General features: G+C 42.6%; 2 protein-coding genes across 2 annotated transcripts in view; both read left to right on the top strand.

Annotated features, from left to right (window-relative positions):
• The window catches only part of emilin1a (elastin microfibril interfacer 1a), a 31,649-nt gene extending 28,920 nt beyond the window's left edge, over nucleotides 1-2,729 (top strand). The window contains exon 12 of the mRNA XM_080490707.1: nucleotides 116-2,729. Coding sequence (XP_080346833.1) covers nucleotides 116-435 — 320 coding nt within the window. The 3' untranslated portion in view covers nucleotides 436-2,729. The remainder of the gene's footprint in view (nucleotides 1-115) is intronic.
• Nucleotides 2,730-5,482: 2,753 nt separating this feature from the next.
• ankef1a (ankyrin repeat and EF-hand domain containing 1a) lies at nucleotides 5,483-14,831 on the top strand (the record flags this gene model as incomplete). The annotated part of the gene is made up of 10 exons (XM_080490073.1): nucleotides 5,483-5,672; nucleotides 6,495-6,656; nucleotides 9,421-9,620; nucleotides 9,696-9,845; nucleotides 9,980-10,103; nucleotides 10,587-11,412; nucleotides 12,000-12,226; nucleotides 12,505-12,650; nucleotides 13,977-14,120; nucleotides 14,238-14,831. The coding sequence occupies 10 exons, from the start codon at nucleotides 5,483-5,485 to the stop codon at nucleotides 14,391-14,393; spliced, it is 2,325 nt and encodes a 774-aa protein (XP_080346199.1). The 3' UTR covers nucleotides 14,394-14,831.

Below are 14,831 nucleotides of genomic sequence, written 5' to 3'. Positions count from 1 at the left end.
AACCAAAGTTCATATAGTTAATCCCGCCATGTTTGGGTTCAGCATGGAAAAACTAAGTCAGAGCTTCTTGTGCAACAGCAGATGGATAACATCTCCCTCTGCCTCGACCCTCCAGGTCATTTCACAGCTCCTGTGAGTGGAAAGTACTTCTTCAGCGGCATCCTGACGGGCCATAAAAACATGAAGATCGAGGCGGTGCTGTCCATGTCCAACATTGGTGTTGCCCGCGTTGACTCGGCAGGGTATCAGCCTGAAGGCCTTGAGAAGCCCATGGCGGAGGCCAAACACATCCCAGGAGCTCTGGCCGTCTTCAACATCATCCTGCCGATGAAGGCAGGGGACACGCTGTGCATCGACCTGGTGTCCGGCAAGCTGGCCTACTCGTCTGAACCTTTGACAATGTTCAGCGGGATGCTGCTGTACGAGAGCGACTGATTGGAAGAGTCGCCACCGCATTGAAACCGGCATTGAACTTTGAGTGTGAGAGCTTATTCGCCTGTTGGACTCTGAGGGACCTGAGCCATTCACAAGGCAAAGAGAGAGGAAGAGTGATAGAAATGGACTGGATTTATTCAGCAGATGCAGCCTCGGTTCCAGAAAAAGTCAGGATGTTGTGTAACGTGACAAACAGAGTGCAATGATGTTGAAATAATTTGATACTTACCTTGGATTAAAATGCTGCCAAGGCAACATCAAAGGTTGAAACTGAGAATTTTAGTGTTACTGGAGGAGAAACATGTTGCTGCATCAGGAGGAGGTGGTGAGCTTGTCCGAGTAAATAATCTGAAAGGATTTCTTGCGTTTTGTCAGGCCGCGGTTCAAGGTCTCCTCTCGTGTTTTTGTTTCATGTCAGAGCAAACGTTGGCCCTTTCACTTTGAAGCCACGCTCAAAGTTCTTCTGCAAGGTGACCTTGATAAAAACCCAAGATGATCCATTTCCTTATTATCAGAGATTATTTCAAAAATTTGTTTGTGGCCACAAAATGAGGCAGCTCCTCTGCGTCTCGCTAATATCTCTGATTAACGTGTGTTCGTGGCTTCTCAGAAGAGTTTCTCAGTCCGCTACTTCCTTGTACACAGCAGCAAATCCTTCAGTCATCTGCACTTCGAAAAGACTTTTAAAGCTCTTCTGTTACTCGATCGTGTTACTGACACAATCCAAACGAACCTCCTTAGTCCACATCTAATTCATAATGGACACACGTTTTTTCAAATGTTCTCAGTTTCAACATTCGATACGTTGCGGTATTCATTTTGGTTTTTGAGTAATGTGCACATCATAGCATTCTGTTTCTCGTTTGTTTCATGAAATGTCCCAACTTTTTTGGCATATTTGGTTATAGAGAGATATTTTATATTTCACGGAAGTGCCAAAAAGGATGAAAACATCCTTCTTTTTCCCCCCCCCCTCCCACAATGATTTGTTCTCTGTTCCACAGCTTTAAGGAAAACATTTTTATACAAAGAATCTTTGTTCACCATTTATTTTCTTCTTTATCAAGAAAAACAAAAAGAAAAGAAAAAAAAGCCACTGCAGGGTGATCTGCTAATTCCACATTTTCACGCCATGCTATAAACTTGAACTGTTTACTGATTAGAGCGTCCAAGCCTTCAGGTCTCACTTCTGTTAAAGAAAAAAGGCTCCGTGAAAACATTAAGATGTGGGGGATTTTTCACTATTTTATGTGTCATCCACCCACAGAGTATTAGATGTTCAGAGGTCATTGCACAGCTTTTTTTTTTTTTTTCCTTTCTTATTGCACACGGTTTCATTCTGACCACAAGCAAATTCCCAGAAACCCAACAGAGAATGCCCGTTGTCATGGAAAAAGGACAAGAAAAGCAGAGCGATGTAGGTGGAGGAGAGGAACGAGCCCAAACCACTATTCTTTAGGAGGAAATGCACAAATGAAGTCACCGACAGTTCAGACGAAAAACCACAGGATTTTATAAATCATACAACGGCAAAACAATAAGACCATTTTAGGACATTAGCTATGCCCAGAAGCACGAGGAGGAGGAGGAGGAGGAGGGGGAGGGGGAGGGGGAGGAGGAAGAGATGAATGGCCAGGGGGAAAGAAAGGGGATATATTTTTGTGTCCTAATAAGGGACATCTACTCAGTGGAGGATCAAAAAGTTATGAAGCTTTTGTTATCAGCCCATCTTTACTTTTCTTTTAAAGCTAATAAAAACAATGAAGCTCCTCAAACCTCTCATTCGGTGCCACAAGTCCTATTTTTAACATACAGACATGTTGTGCTCATCGTTCTGTTTATTTCTCGGTGTGTTGTAGATATTTTTGAATGGATTCTGCACATGATGTGCAGACTGGGCTTTGTTCCGGCATTTTATTCACCCAATAGTCGCCACATATTTTTCCTACAGTGCACATATTTTTATCTGTCCTCAGCCATCAGTGTGGGAATGTAACTTGGTGCATATGTGACTATGCATTGTGTAACCGTGACAGATTGTAAATATTTCTTCAGCAGTCGTTCCTTTATAAGATTTTTATGAGCTACCACTTCACCTTGGTTGGTGTTGTATATGTTTTTTTGTATGTATTGCCACATGTGTGCCTCAAATACAGATACAAAGTGGGGTTTTTTTGGTTGTTTTTTATTTTTTTTTACACTGCTCGTGTCAGCCGACTCATTTTATCTGAATTCCTTAATAAACGAGCAAGTGTGGACCTGTTTTTACTCACTGGTAGGCCTTGCTATCAACTCTGCTTATTTGATCTGGCACTTTTTGGACCTTCACAAATACACACAGCTGGGTTGACTTTTGTTTCTGGCCCTGCTTAAACCACTTTCATCTCTTTCTCTGAACTCCTTCAGGCTAATTTTAGTCCAGGTCTTCCAGGAGATGGATGAGAAGTCTTTTCTTAGGCTACGCTGCAGTGACACCTTGTGTCCAGGATCATTCACCGAACAGAGAGGTCCCTTGAAGTAAAGAAGAGTATGAGTTGTCTTCCATTCTGGGCATTCATTACTTATCACTGGGAATTACAGGTCTCTTTACAAACATCTCTGCATTCAATAGCTGCTCTTCCACTGTCACTCATGCAAACAAAGTCATCCCCAAGACTGTGTAAGTTGATCTGTGTAGTTCAGTCAAGGGCGAAGAGCGAGTAACTCAATCCGGGCACGTTAGGCCCATAAGAAGGAATAAGAGGACTGGAAGTAGATTTACAAGGTTTATGTAGTGGGATGAATTCATTAACTCTCTGGAGCTAATGCAATTCTAAATACAGAAAATTAACCAAAGGTACAACTCAACAAACTACAATATAATGGAAATGAACATATTTCTATACATTTTATTCAAACAGCAAAACTTCACATTTTAAGAACCGATTTCATATTAATCTAACCTTTCTTGTTAAATTATTTTTAGCTTATTAATTATCAAGTAATCACAACAAAGTATCTCAAATTATCAAATGAGTTGATCATCTTTTTTTTTGTTTCATATAAATAGGAAATTGGTCTACATTTTGTTGGATTAGGATATCAGAATATGAGTATATTTAATAAAAACAAATTTTTCAAACTTTTTGAACTCGAGACAAAAACTTGCTCAATATGAATGCAAAAGAATGCTTCAAATGTTTTGAGTTAGAATGTTATGTGTGTAGGAACAATTACATTACTGAATATTGGGAATAAAGGAAAAACTTCTCAAAATGATGCCAGTCAACATTTACACATACCACAAATTATAACCTCTCTGATAGACATACTATAATTCATATGTTTAACTGAAATGTATTCTGTGACTAATCAATATTGTGTATGAACTATTTACAAAGTTAATTATCCATCTTTATTTTTTTATTGTAATTCACTTAAGTACAGTTTTGTTTTTTGTTTATCACTATATTGAGGCGTAAATCGTGTAACCTGAACGCACCACCCTGTTAAATTGACACAGAGAATTACCATATTTCCTGAGCTCTGCGGCAACACGTGAATGCACCATAGGCCACACCGTCCCCTGGACTTATTCGCTGTCTGGTTGCCATGGAGGCGACTTTTGTTTCCCCTCTCGGGCTCACGCAAAGTGAAGAGTTGTGCTTTATGAGTTGGAGAAAACACAGAGAAACACTTTTTTGAGGTGTGTGGAGCGAAAACACAGCCAGAGGAATTCAAAGATTTCTACCAGGGGGTTTGTCAGTCAGCTAAACCGGAGGAACTCCGAGCGAACGAGCCCTTTTCTGCCGTGCAGCAGGTGAGTGTCTTCACAGCCACTGTTCTGCTGCCCATATCTGCCATAATCATGCATTATTTTAGTCTTTTTGGTGTTTATTTTACTTTAATTTTGCCGTGTGCACTGACTAAGTTCACTGCCAGGTCAAAACCGTGAAGAGAGGACTGTCAGTTCAGTTTGTCACTGCAGAGCTCAGGTAACGCAACCATGTCAAAATATATCTATAATATATATAACTGGAGGTTATGTAAAGTTTACAGAAGACCTTAAATGTTTGCACTACCTCTCAGAAAGGGAATTGCGACTGTTTTTCAGCCAGGTGTTGAATGTGTGCTTTTTCAGCTGCACAATTTAAAACCTGACTTGATAAATTGGGAGAAAAAGTTGAGAAAATGGTTCCTCCTTTGGGAACTCACTGGAAAACAACTACAGAGAGATGCAAGACAGGCTCAAAGATCCATTTAATGGTCTCAAGGAAGAAGGGCCTCCTTTTTTACTGTTTGCCAGTCAGCCCTGGAACCTGCTGAGTTGGAGTGAACACAGGGAGATTCAAACATTTTGGAAGCAACAAGGTTTTGTAAGCGTCTTCTGATCTTTGCGCCCAATATGCAAATAATTCAGTGGATGTTCAAATGATGACCTTGTGTTTATTTGCCACCAATTAAGCTAAAAGTGGACATGCTAGTCTAGTAGGCCAAAGCTTGCACTCTCTTCCAATCACACCAACCCAACAGGACCAGAACCTGAGAACAAAGAGAGAACCTTTAACCCATTGATGGGGCAAATTACCACAGTGACACTGTGAGATTTTAAATGTCAGCTATACTATACAATGGGTAAAACTGACAATAAAAAAGAGCAGGAGGCTGAAAGGTAAAAAAAAAATACCAAACAAAGACAAAAGAACCACATTTAAGGGACAAAAGATGACTAGAAGTCTCAGAGGGGAGTTAAATGACCATGAAAATAAATTATGGAGAAAAAGAAACTACAAAAAGAAAGAAAAAACAGTACAGACTTACCATAAGGATATACAAAATGTCAGTTAGGTAAAGAGTCAAATAGATAAACGAAATGTAAAAAAAAGACTACAACAACCACAAAAAGTCATAAAACTACCATAAAGACAATCAAAATGACCAGAGTGACACAAAAATAGGTTCTAAATGAGCATGAAGTGATATGAAAGAAACTGAAAAACGACAAAACCACCACATTTTCAGGACAGATTCTTTAACCTGACCCTGCCTTCCTCACTGGGAGCACAGGATGAGCAGCAGCGTGGCGCAAGGCCGTCTGCAGGTGCTGCAGATCTACCGCCTGCTGCAGTGCGTGCGCGATGCAGATGAAGAGAACATCGAGAAGATGGTGAAGCTCGGGGTGGACGACCTCGTCAACCTGACTGAGCCGGAGGACGGCACCGGGGCGCTTCATATGGCCGTCTCTGTCAACAATCACGGTACCCGCCCTCTTCCCCCCCTGTCCTCCGTTCTCTTCGTGCAATTTAAATCAATAGGCATCTCGTCCTTTGTGGGAGCCCCATCCTTTCCAGGTTCAGCCACATCAACACGAGGCACACATCTGAAAGCAATCTCCAGACAAGTGCCTCTGTTTATATAACTTGGACTTTTGGGAGCATTTGGGAAGGATAATAGTCATCCGATACGATGTTTACAACTTCCAAAAATTCTAGCTTACATGACTTGTTTCCTGGCTTTTAGACTAATACAAACTGGCAACGTAACAGCAAAATAAACCGGTATTCTAAAGTTTATGAACCGACTTGATCGACGACATAAAAACAGCAATATCAAGCTGAAGATTTGGATTGAAGGTTAAATTTAAACTTCCCTAATTGGTCGTGCGATGACTTTTAAATGAGATGATATGACTCACGTGAACAGAGGCAGATTGTGTTTTTTACTCTGTCGCTTGTCTCCTCAAGATTCATTATTCAGCCATAAGATCCCTGTCATGGTAAATACTGACTGTACATTGTCTGTGTGAATGTGGGATTCTACATGTTTTGGTCTTATAATAGCAGGAGCAATGGTATTCCTGGTTGAACCACATTGGCCATTGGAGCATTAAAGATACAGAAAAAACTAAAGAAGGTAAAGTAGGTAGGTATTAGGCTGGAATAGGCTCCAGATGCCCGTGACCCGAATGTGAATAAAGCACAGTGTTGAAAATGATGGATAGGGATGGACAGACTCGTGAGACCTTACTTCAACCTTACCGTTTCCTGACTGTCTCTCCACTTCCCTTGGTGTGGTCACAGAGCTCGTCAGCTTCCTTCTCTCCCACGGAGCTCGTCCCAACATCCAGGATAAGAAGGGCCGCACCCCGATCATGTTAGCGGCTCAGCTGGGTAACAACACTATTGTGGATCTGCTGATCCAGAACCAGGCTGACCTGCTGCTCCAGGACACTGAGGGCAAAGGTGAGCAGCCCAACGTGCGCTTACTCTTACTCAGCCGCTTTTAGTTCAGGAACTACTTGATGCACACATTGCACTGTTAATCTTAAAGATGTCTAAGAGTCTAAGCAGTGACTCTCAACAAATTTATTGGCCTTTAACATGATTTATTTATTTTTTTGTAATGTCATTCTTCTCATTTTAGACAATATTCCATCAGTTTTCAGTTTCTTTCATGAGAAACAAACACGCTGCAGTATCTACACATTGCACAACTTCACTTCTGCAGGGCCTGCGAGAGAAGTAGCATTATTTACTTTCAGGGACATTCTACCCAAAACACACATGACTGAGTGATTTTAAAAAGTATAATAATTTGACATATGAAAAGTTTTAAGTTGGTAGAGGCATAGCTTTAAATAAACATGTTTTTATTCATACGCATTTCTCAGTGTTCTTGTAATCCGCAAACCTCTAAACCTTTTTTAAATAAAGAATCAGGGAGAACATATTTGGACTCGATGTGGAAAATCTACAGAGGAAAGTTGGCACTCAATCTGTAACCCAGAGTAATAGAAGAGCTTTGTCCAGATTAACCTGGTGTGAGCTCGAAGTGTCGATTTCCTAAATAGAGGTGTTTCTCATCTCGAGTTGGACGAGCTGAATGCCTCGCCTTGTCTCGCAAACTCATGAAAATGCATGGTGCTCGTGTTTAGATATTGATGAGCAGACGGTATCCCGGACAACGGCAATCAGAGAGCCTCGAGTCCTTCTTCAGGACCTTTTGAAACCAATTCTGATAATTATCCCAATTACAGTGTGTCCGGGGCGTCAATTACTGTGGCTGGAGCCACTGAGAGAGAAAGAAGGCTGGACAATATTTTGTGCATAATTTATGTACTGTTTGCGGTATGTATTCATGTGTGCACCATTGTCCCTGTCCACTCGAGTGTTAGTGTGTCAGGCCAGACGGCTACAACTAATTACAGATCAAGTCCTCCTGGTGAGTCCTCTTTTTGTAGGCATGCAACCCGAGCTCGCCGAGCTCTCCCCGAGGACGTGTCCGGCCCCGTCTCGGTACTCACAGCCAGAGAAGGCCGAGTTTCAACAGACACACACTCACTGGTAAGAGCCACAGCGGTGGCTTAAAGGCTCACAGAGGAGCAGGCTGGTTTATACACGCGCGTGAACGTGAGCCGTGTAAGTGAGACGCAGCTGGAGTCACCCTTAATTCATCTCCTTCGGAGAGCATGCAGGTCTTGATGTGGTCTCTAGCTTGAACGTCTCCGCTGCAGAACTTTCCTGGAGTCGTCGGAGTAAATAAAATATATCCACATGTGACCTCTGGATGCCTGCAGCTCGTGCCCACTAGCAGTTCTTTGGCAGCAGTACACTCAGACCTATTGACCAAATTAGAGCTGTGGAGAGATTACTTTGGCCCTGAAGCACAGCTGATGGATGACTTTTTAGTTTTAAAGCAAAAAAATGGCTGCCTGTGTCATTCACTGGCACTCTCGCACTAATAAATGTGACAATTGTGCAAACTGACAAATTAATGTTCATTTAAACTAAAACGCTTCGCTTTCTGAGAAGACGGTATACTGCCACCCGTACAGAGAGTGACGTTAAAAAGCACATTTTTAATTAATCCTTCTTTTGTTAGTACCTGATTATCTGCCCTTTCCAGCTTTGTCGTGGCGGAAGGGATTATGATCTTGAGAGCTATGCCCACCGGAGGACATGCTCCAAGTAGAGCCACTCAAGGTGGACATTTCAGGAAAGAAGGAATCAAAACAAACACGTCCAAACCGCACCCTTGAAGGTGGACTAGGCAGGTTTGCTGCTGAGTGTGAAGCGGCTGTGATGCGGATCACCATCTCCCAATCTGAGTCCATGGTTCTCTCATGAAAAAGGATCTACATCTCCACCCTCATCTATTGTCATGGCCAAAAGAATGAGGTCGCAGATACAACGGCTCAGGTGGGGAAGTGGACTGTCCTCACATCACAGCAGTTTGATCCCTGCCTCTACAGTATGTGTACATTTGTTGTAGTGTCCCCGGGGCAAACTCTTATAAGAGTCCAAAAAGTTGATTGTGACATCTATTTAGCACTTTTCATTGCAGCTTTTGTTTTTTATGTTTAGTGCAGCGGTGTCAAACATATTTTAGTTCAGGGGCCACATAGAGCCCAATTTCATCTTGAGTGGGCCAGACTGGTGTAATCGTGCTATAATCTTTCAGTTTAAAATAAAAGTTTTTCTTTGTTGTGCTGCAGAGTATACACAATGAAAACATCTCTGTTTTTACAAAACCAAACAATTCCTTCTATAAATGACTACAATCAGTTTGAATGACACCTTCTGGTGCAAAATACAGTGAAATGTAAAAAAAACCCCACGTTTTTACAAACTCACACTTCCAGCCCGGCTTTATCTCAGTTCGAGTCTCAGTGTTCTGCCTTGTCCGCTGAAATTAGTTTAAAAAAATGTCACGTTTTCTCAAAAATGTTCCCACTTTGCTCGGTGGTTTGGCAGGCTGGATTGGAGCCTCTATTGCAGGCCAAGTTTGGCCCACAGGCTTTATGTTTGACACCCCTGGTTTAGTATGTAAGGTGTATTTACTGGTGTATGAGGGGCTGGAGCGGGGTGACAAACCGCAAATCCTTCCAGAATTGCTAGACAGAATTTGTGATGTTTATACTGCATATTTATCAGCTGCTGCCTTTACTCCTGTTCCTTCTTATCGTTGGGCTTTTGTACCCATCCCTTCCCCTCATGTGTGACTCAGGTGTGTTGTTCTACTGCATCTACCCCACCAAGCACCACTTCCGCTGCCTGCAGGCGGCGCTCAATTCCAAGGCAGATCCCAACAACGTGTCGGCTGAGGGGACCCACGTTTTCCAGCTGATGTGTGAGAAAGTACTGGAGTGCAACCCCATGTGTCTCCTCATGCTTGAGGGTGGTGCAGACCCTAATGCGGCAAATCAGGTGGAGCAAAGCATGAATATATGGCGAGCACCAAGCCGAGGAATGATGCTAACTACACTCCTATTGTCTCCTCAGAAAACTGGCGTCACTGTGTTAATGGAGGCGGCCAAAGCAGGTTCTCTGCAGCTTGTTAGAGCCATCCTTCAGAGAGGAGGAAGCCCAACTGCTCTGGATCAAAACCTCTTCTCTGCTGTACACTATGCCGCCATGGGGGGCTTCTTTGAGGTGGTGTGGCTGCTCAGTTCAACTACCATCAGAATCCATTTGCTCAAATGGCAGTTTTCCATTATTGGAGCTGACAGGGCTTGTGAACTCAGGTTGCTTTAATGTCGTCCTCTGTGCTGTTTTATATTTCATAGGTGATCCAGGTGCTGTCTGCTTACTCGGCAGGCATGAGCGTCGTCAACCTGGATAAATGCACTCCCTTACACTACGCCGCTGCCTCAGGCAACGCCAACTGCTGCAAGTTCCTGGCACAAAGAGGTACTGTGAGCGTAGAGCAGTATAAGAGCCTCTGATTTCATTTTATTATAGAATCTCATCAAGTATAATTATGTAGAATACTATTGACAGTACTGGAGCATTTTAAAAAAGTCCAAATTACAACAGCTTCCTGTAGTTGAAAGTTAAATGTTTAATGGCCCATTTATACATTGAGGACTTTTCTACATTTGAATCTCCTGTTTAGTGAGTTCAGGTCTTTTTGTCATTGTCCCAAAAAAAACATTGACATGTTTTTTTTGGTGTGCAAGTTTCCAAGTTTGAATTTGTGGCAGCGCCAATGTCAAGAAAGCTTTTTGGTTGCAGTTACGACTCCTAATGCCTTGCGGATAGTTTTTTATTTGTCCATGGTAAATTTATTTCTGAAGATTTAATCAAATAAAAGAATCCGCCGCTGCAAACACAGCAAACCAGAATTGAATGAGGTATTTTTGCGTTTCTTTTAAAACAGTGCTCTTTGTTTAGGTTGTAACCCCAAACTGAAGAACCAGGAGGGATTGCTGGCCCGCCAAATAGCCAAAGACTCCGGTCATAAAGCAGCAGCCAAGGAGCTGCGGAAAGCAGAGAGGCAATATGGGAAAGGCAAGAAGCCCGGCGGCGGCAGCCTCATGTCCGATGCGTGGGCCCTGACCCTCCACGACTGGTCCCACGAGCATCAGACTGAACTACGTCAAGCTTTCGGAGACGACTCGGACACAGTGACTACGGAGACGTTTGTTTCCGTGTTAGAGGGTCTTAAGGCTCCGGTTGAACCGGAGCTGCTTCATTTAATCCTCACAGCCCATGACAAGAAAAAAGAGGGTTGTGTTAACATTAATGATTTCTTGAAAGGTGTGAAGTATATCAAGAAGCCTTTCCTGCTCGCCTCTTACGTGCCCAAGAAGAAAAAAGGAGGTAAGGGGGCAAAAGGAGGTAAGAAGAAGAGGAAGAAGGAGAAAATTGCTCTCCCCATTTGCACTCTCCCACCGGAGCTCATGACCCGGCGAGCAGACGGCGGGCCGCCCCACTTCATGATCGAGAAATACTGCAACTGGTCGGACATCAGCAGATTCGGCAGCGATCATCCACCGGACCATCCCATAGTCAACGACTCAGGATGGTACTTCCAGAAGCCAGAGAGGGCCTACATCAATATCAACTACTGCGTCAGAAACGAAGACCTTCAGTCGTTGGACCTTGCTTTCACTCAGGGGGTTCCAGTGGACGTCCAGGATGAGTTCTACAAGACTCCGCTGATGGTGGCGTGCTCCAGTGGAAACTATGAGGTGGTGCAGTACCTCCTCAGCAAGGGGTGTGTAAGCACTTACTGTGTGTTCTGTTGCCAGTTCCAGTTAGTTTGTGGTTGTGTGTAAGGTTTTAGGTAAAGAATTTAGTGAGTAACTAAAATATCAAACATAACTCAAACATCAGTAATGCATGCTGGCACCTCCTGTATCGATTTCAAGAATGAAAGTCACCTTTTTGAGGTAAAAGCTATAAAACAAAAGTTTAAAATGTTTCATTTGAAGTTCTGGCACATTTCCGACCAAGACTTTTGTATAAATTTTTCAAATGAATGCTATTTACTCATCAACTGACTTGATATCGCTGTACGGGGAAAGCAAGCATGTCAGGAACATGACTACTGCTCCTGAAATGAGAGCAAGTTTTATTCTAGGTATTACAGACCCTGGAAACAGAGATCCCATCACATAGTTTCATGCTTGAATACGGTACATTGGGAAAACATACCTGAATGTCGAATCTAATTCACAATGAAATTACTGTTGAATTGAATGCAAATGTAATCCCGTTTTGATTAGACCAAGAATTGACAAATTGCTAAAGGCAGACAGACGTGATTTAATTGAAAAAAAAAAAAAACCCTCTTCCTGACAGGGCCAGCGTGAACATGTGCGACCAGTTTTTTTGGACTCCCCTCCATCACGCTGCTTCGTCCGGGCACATGAAGATTGTTGAACTTCTGTTGGCGGCTGGGGCAACAATAGATGCCGAGGCCCTGGGTGGAGGCACGCCCCTCATGAGGGCTATCGAGAGCTCTCAACCCTCCTGCGTAAACCTTCTCATCAAAGCTGGAGCCAGCGTGATCACAGAGAACAAGAAAGGTGGGCTTTTGGAGTTTGCTTGAAAATTTCCTGTAAGACCAAAGCAGTAGATCACTACTTGTCCAGACCTGTACAGTCCTACTGTATCGAGGATGAAACGCAGCGAGAAAGCTACTCTGAAGTTCTTTTTAATGAACATTTCAGGCATTGTATTGTCATCAGTTGAACTTTGTTGAGTCAGATTCATCAAGAGAAAGATGCAGTTATTATCAGAAATTGACCCTTTTGTAATAGTAAACATTATTGAAATGATATTCCTATATTTTGTTTCCTTGCAGGACAAAACTGTCTTGATATCGCCAGAGCTTTTGCAGACTCCAGGATAATTGACCTGGTCAAAGACAAAATGGATTCCCTCCCAAAACCCAAGGACACAGCAAAGGGACGGAGAGACAAAGCTCAAAAGCCCATAGCTGTAAAGAAGGTACACAAACAACTCTAATGAAGTCTCTCTGCCAGCCTTCCATAAGCTCCTTCCCTCGTTTCCTTTGTGTAGACGACGTGTCAAATGGAATTTTCACTCTGTTCTTTATTCACTGTTGACAGTCAACGAAAGCTATTTACAGCCGCTGAAAGAAAACTTTCATGGCTGCCAGTTTAGAGTTTTCCTTTTGTGAAGACATGAAACATGAAAAGGCAATTTCCTATAAAGGTATTGATGGGTTTATGTCCACTACATGTCCAGAGTCAGACAGTAGAAGTAAAACGTGACCACATGTACTGGCTTTCATCTGTGTGCTCCCCTTGTACCAAGAAGAAAAAACATCTTATTCCCCTGAACTTGGAACTTGCAAGCAGACTACACCAGATGTGTGATGTTACAAGTTGACCACACTGGTATTTTTCAATTTGCATATCTTGAAAACCAGGCCAGAAACATGCACAGCACATCGATATAGTTATTAAGGCTCTGATAGTAGCAGGTGGTGCAATTGCATAAATTATTCTGTAATATCTATAATTGAGTACAGTTGTGAGCAGCAGTTCTGGAGGGCAGGAAATCTCTATCAGCGATGATAAATTACACACAGGTACAACAAAGAGCTGACTAACTACCAGGCATTTTTCATTGGAACTGAGTAAAGCGCAGAGGCTTTATGGTCCATTTTGTGTCCTGCCAAGCGTTCTCTGAAATGTAAGATAATTGCTCCTGGAAGAAACATAAGAATCAAGTTCCAATCCACAGTGACTTACAGTATGAGCCAGTCTGTCTCTACAAAGAATTACATGCAACATCAAATCAAAGCGACTGCTTTTCATTACAGTGCCATGCTCGTTTGATTCAGGCTCTGGACCACAGATCTAACAGAATAGCAAATTCTCTGGTGTGGAGCTTCTCAGCTTCTACAATCATATGTTTTAGCTTTTATAAGTTGGTAAAAATAGGGTCCTGTAAATGATACAGGATTAGATTATATGTATGAGGCTTAATTCTTGCCTTTTAATTAGCAATAATAAACTCCTCACAGTGGATCACTGTAAAAACATTAACTCACCGGATGTTCTGACCAACGTCAGTAGTTTTCCATGATAGTCAGCCTGTGGAGAGACAATGACCCTGCTCCTGTGGAACAGAGCAGCTTTCCTTCAAGAGAGTGGAAACGAGAAGATTCCCTGACAAGATCCTCTTTATACTTTGTGAAGAACTCTCATACTGAAGCTGATAGTGTTTGGCAATTTTGATTTTATTTGAGATCTGGCAACGCCGTCGTGGGATCGGAGTATTTATGTGAAGTTCTGCTTCTTACAGAGTGTCACTGTTCAGAGTGCACTACTCACAGAGAGTATAGCGCAGACGCCTCTGCAGAAGGATTCAAAGGGCATCATTCTGCAGAACACCATGATCACCACGGGGCAAACCAACGCTGTGGATATCACCTTTGTGCCAAAAACGGTAAGTCTCATCTCCACAAAGTATGACCATGCCAAGTATAATGCAACCAGAAAAGCAGCTTGACCATGAACATGAAAACTTTGTTCATAGGCTCACTGATTCGTGTCTTTGTCGTAGGTTTGGGGAAAACCAGCCACCACCAGCCAGCTGATGTCAAAGATTGAAAAAAGGAAAGGGCCTCTATCCCTCGAGGTGGACTTGGACGACTTCATGATGCCATTCAGCCACAACATCCAGAAGAAGATACTGGCAATGAAAGATCTCAAAGACTGAGGTGGAAGAAGGTTCGGCAGAGAGAGACACACAGACACTCAGGATTCTGGTAGCTGAAGGGGGCAGCAATGATACTTATGGATGTTCAAATCTACCACAAGGCAGCTTTTCCATTTAAGCAATTCAAGCATAGAGCACAAAAGAAAAAGAGACTTTTCTTTTGGTCTCAGACAAACTGTGAAACAGAGACGTCATACATCTTGACAAGAGTCCTCTTGGGTTGGTCACATGACCTTTGGCCCCAGGTTTTAATGCACCAATTCACCATTATGTGTTGAAGGTGTGCTCTCCCGATGGATCAGTAAAGATTTTTTTTTTTAATGCAATACTAGTTAAAGTATTGAAAATGAGCAATTAATTACTGTCATTTTGTACTTCCTTGAAAGGTGATTGAATTCCTTTACAAGTTACTAGAAAATAAAAATAATGACTTGAGTG

This window comes from Lipophrys pholis (genome assembly GCF_963383615.2).
Source record: "Lipophrys pholis genome assembly, chromosome: 21".
Classification (NCBI taxonomy): Eukaryota; Metazoa; Chordata; class Actinopteri; order Blenniiformes; family Blenniidae; genus Lipophrys; species Lipophrys pholis.
Note: the sequence above shows the minus strand (reverse complement) of the source record. Positions and strands in the feature narration are given on the sequence as shown.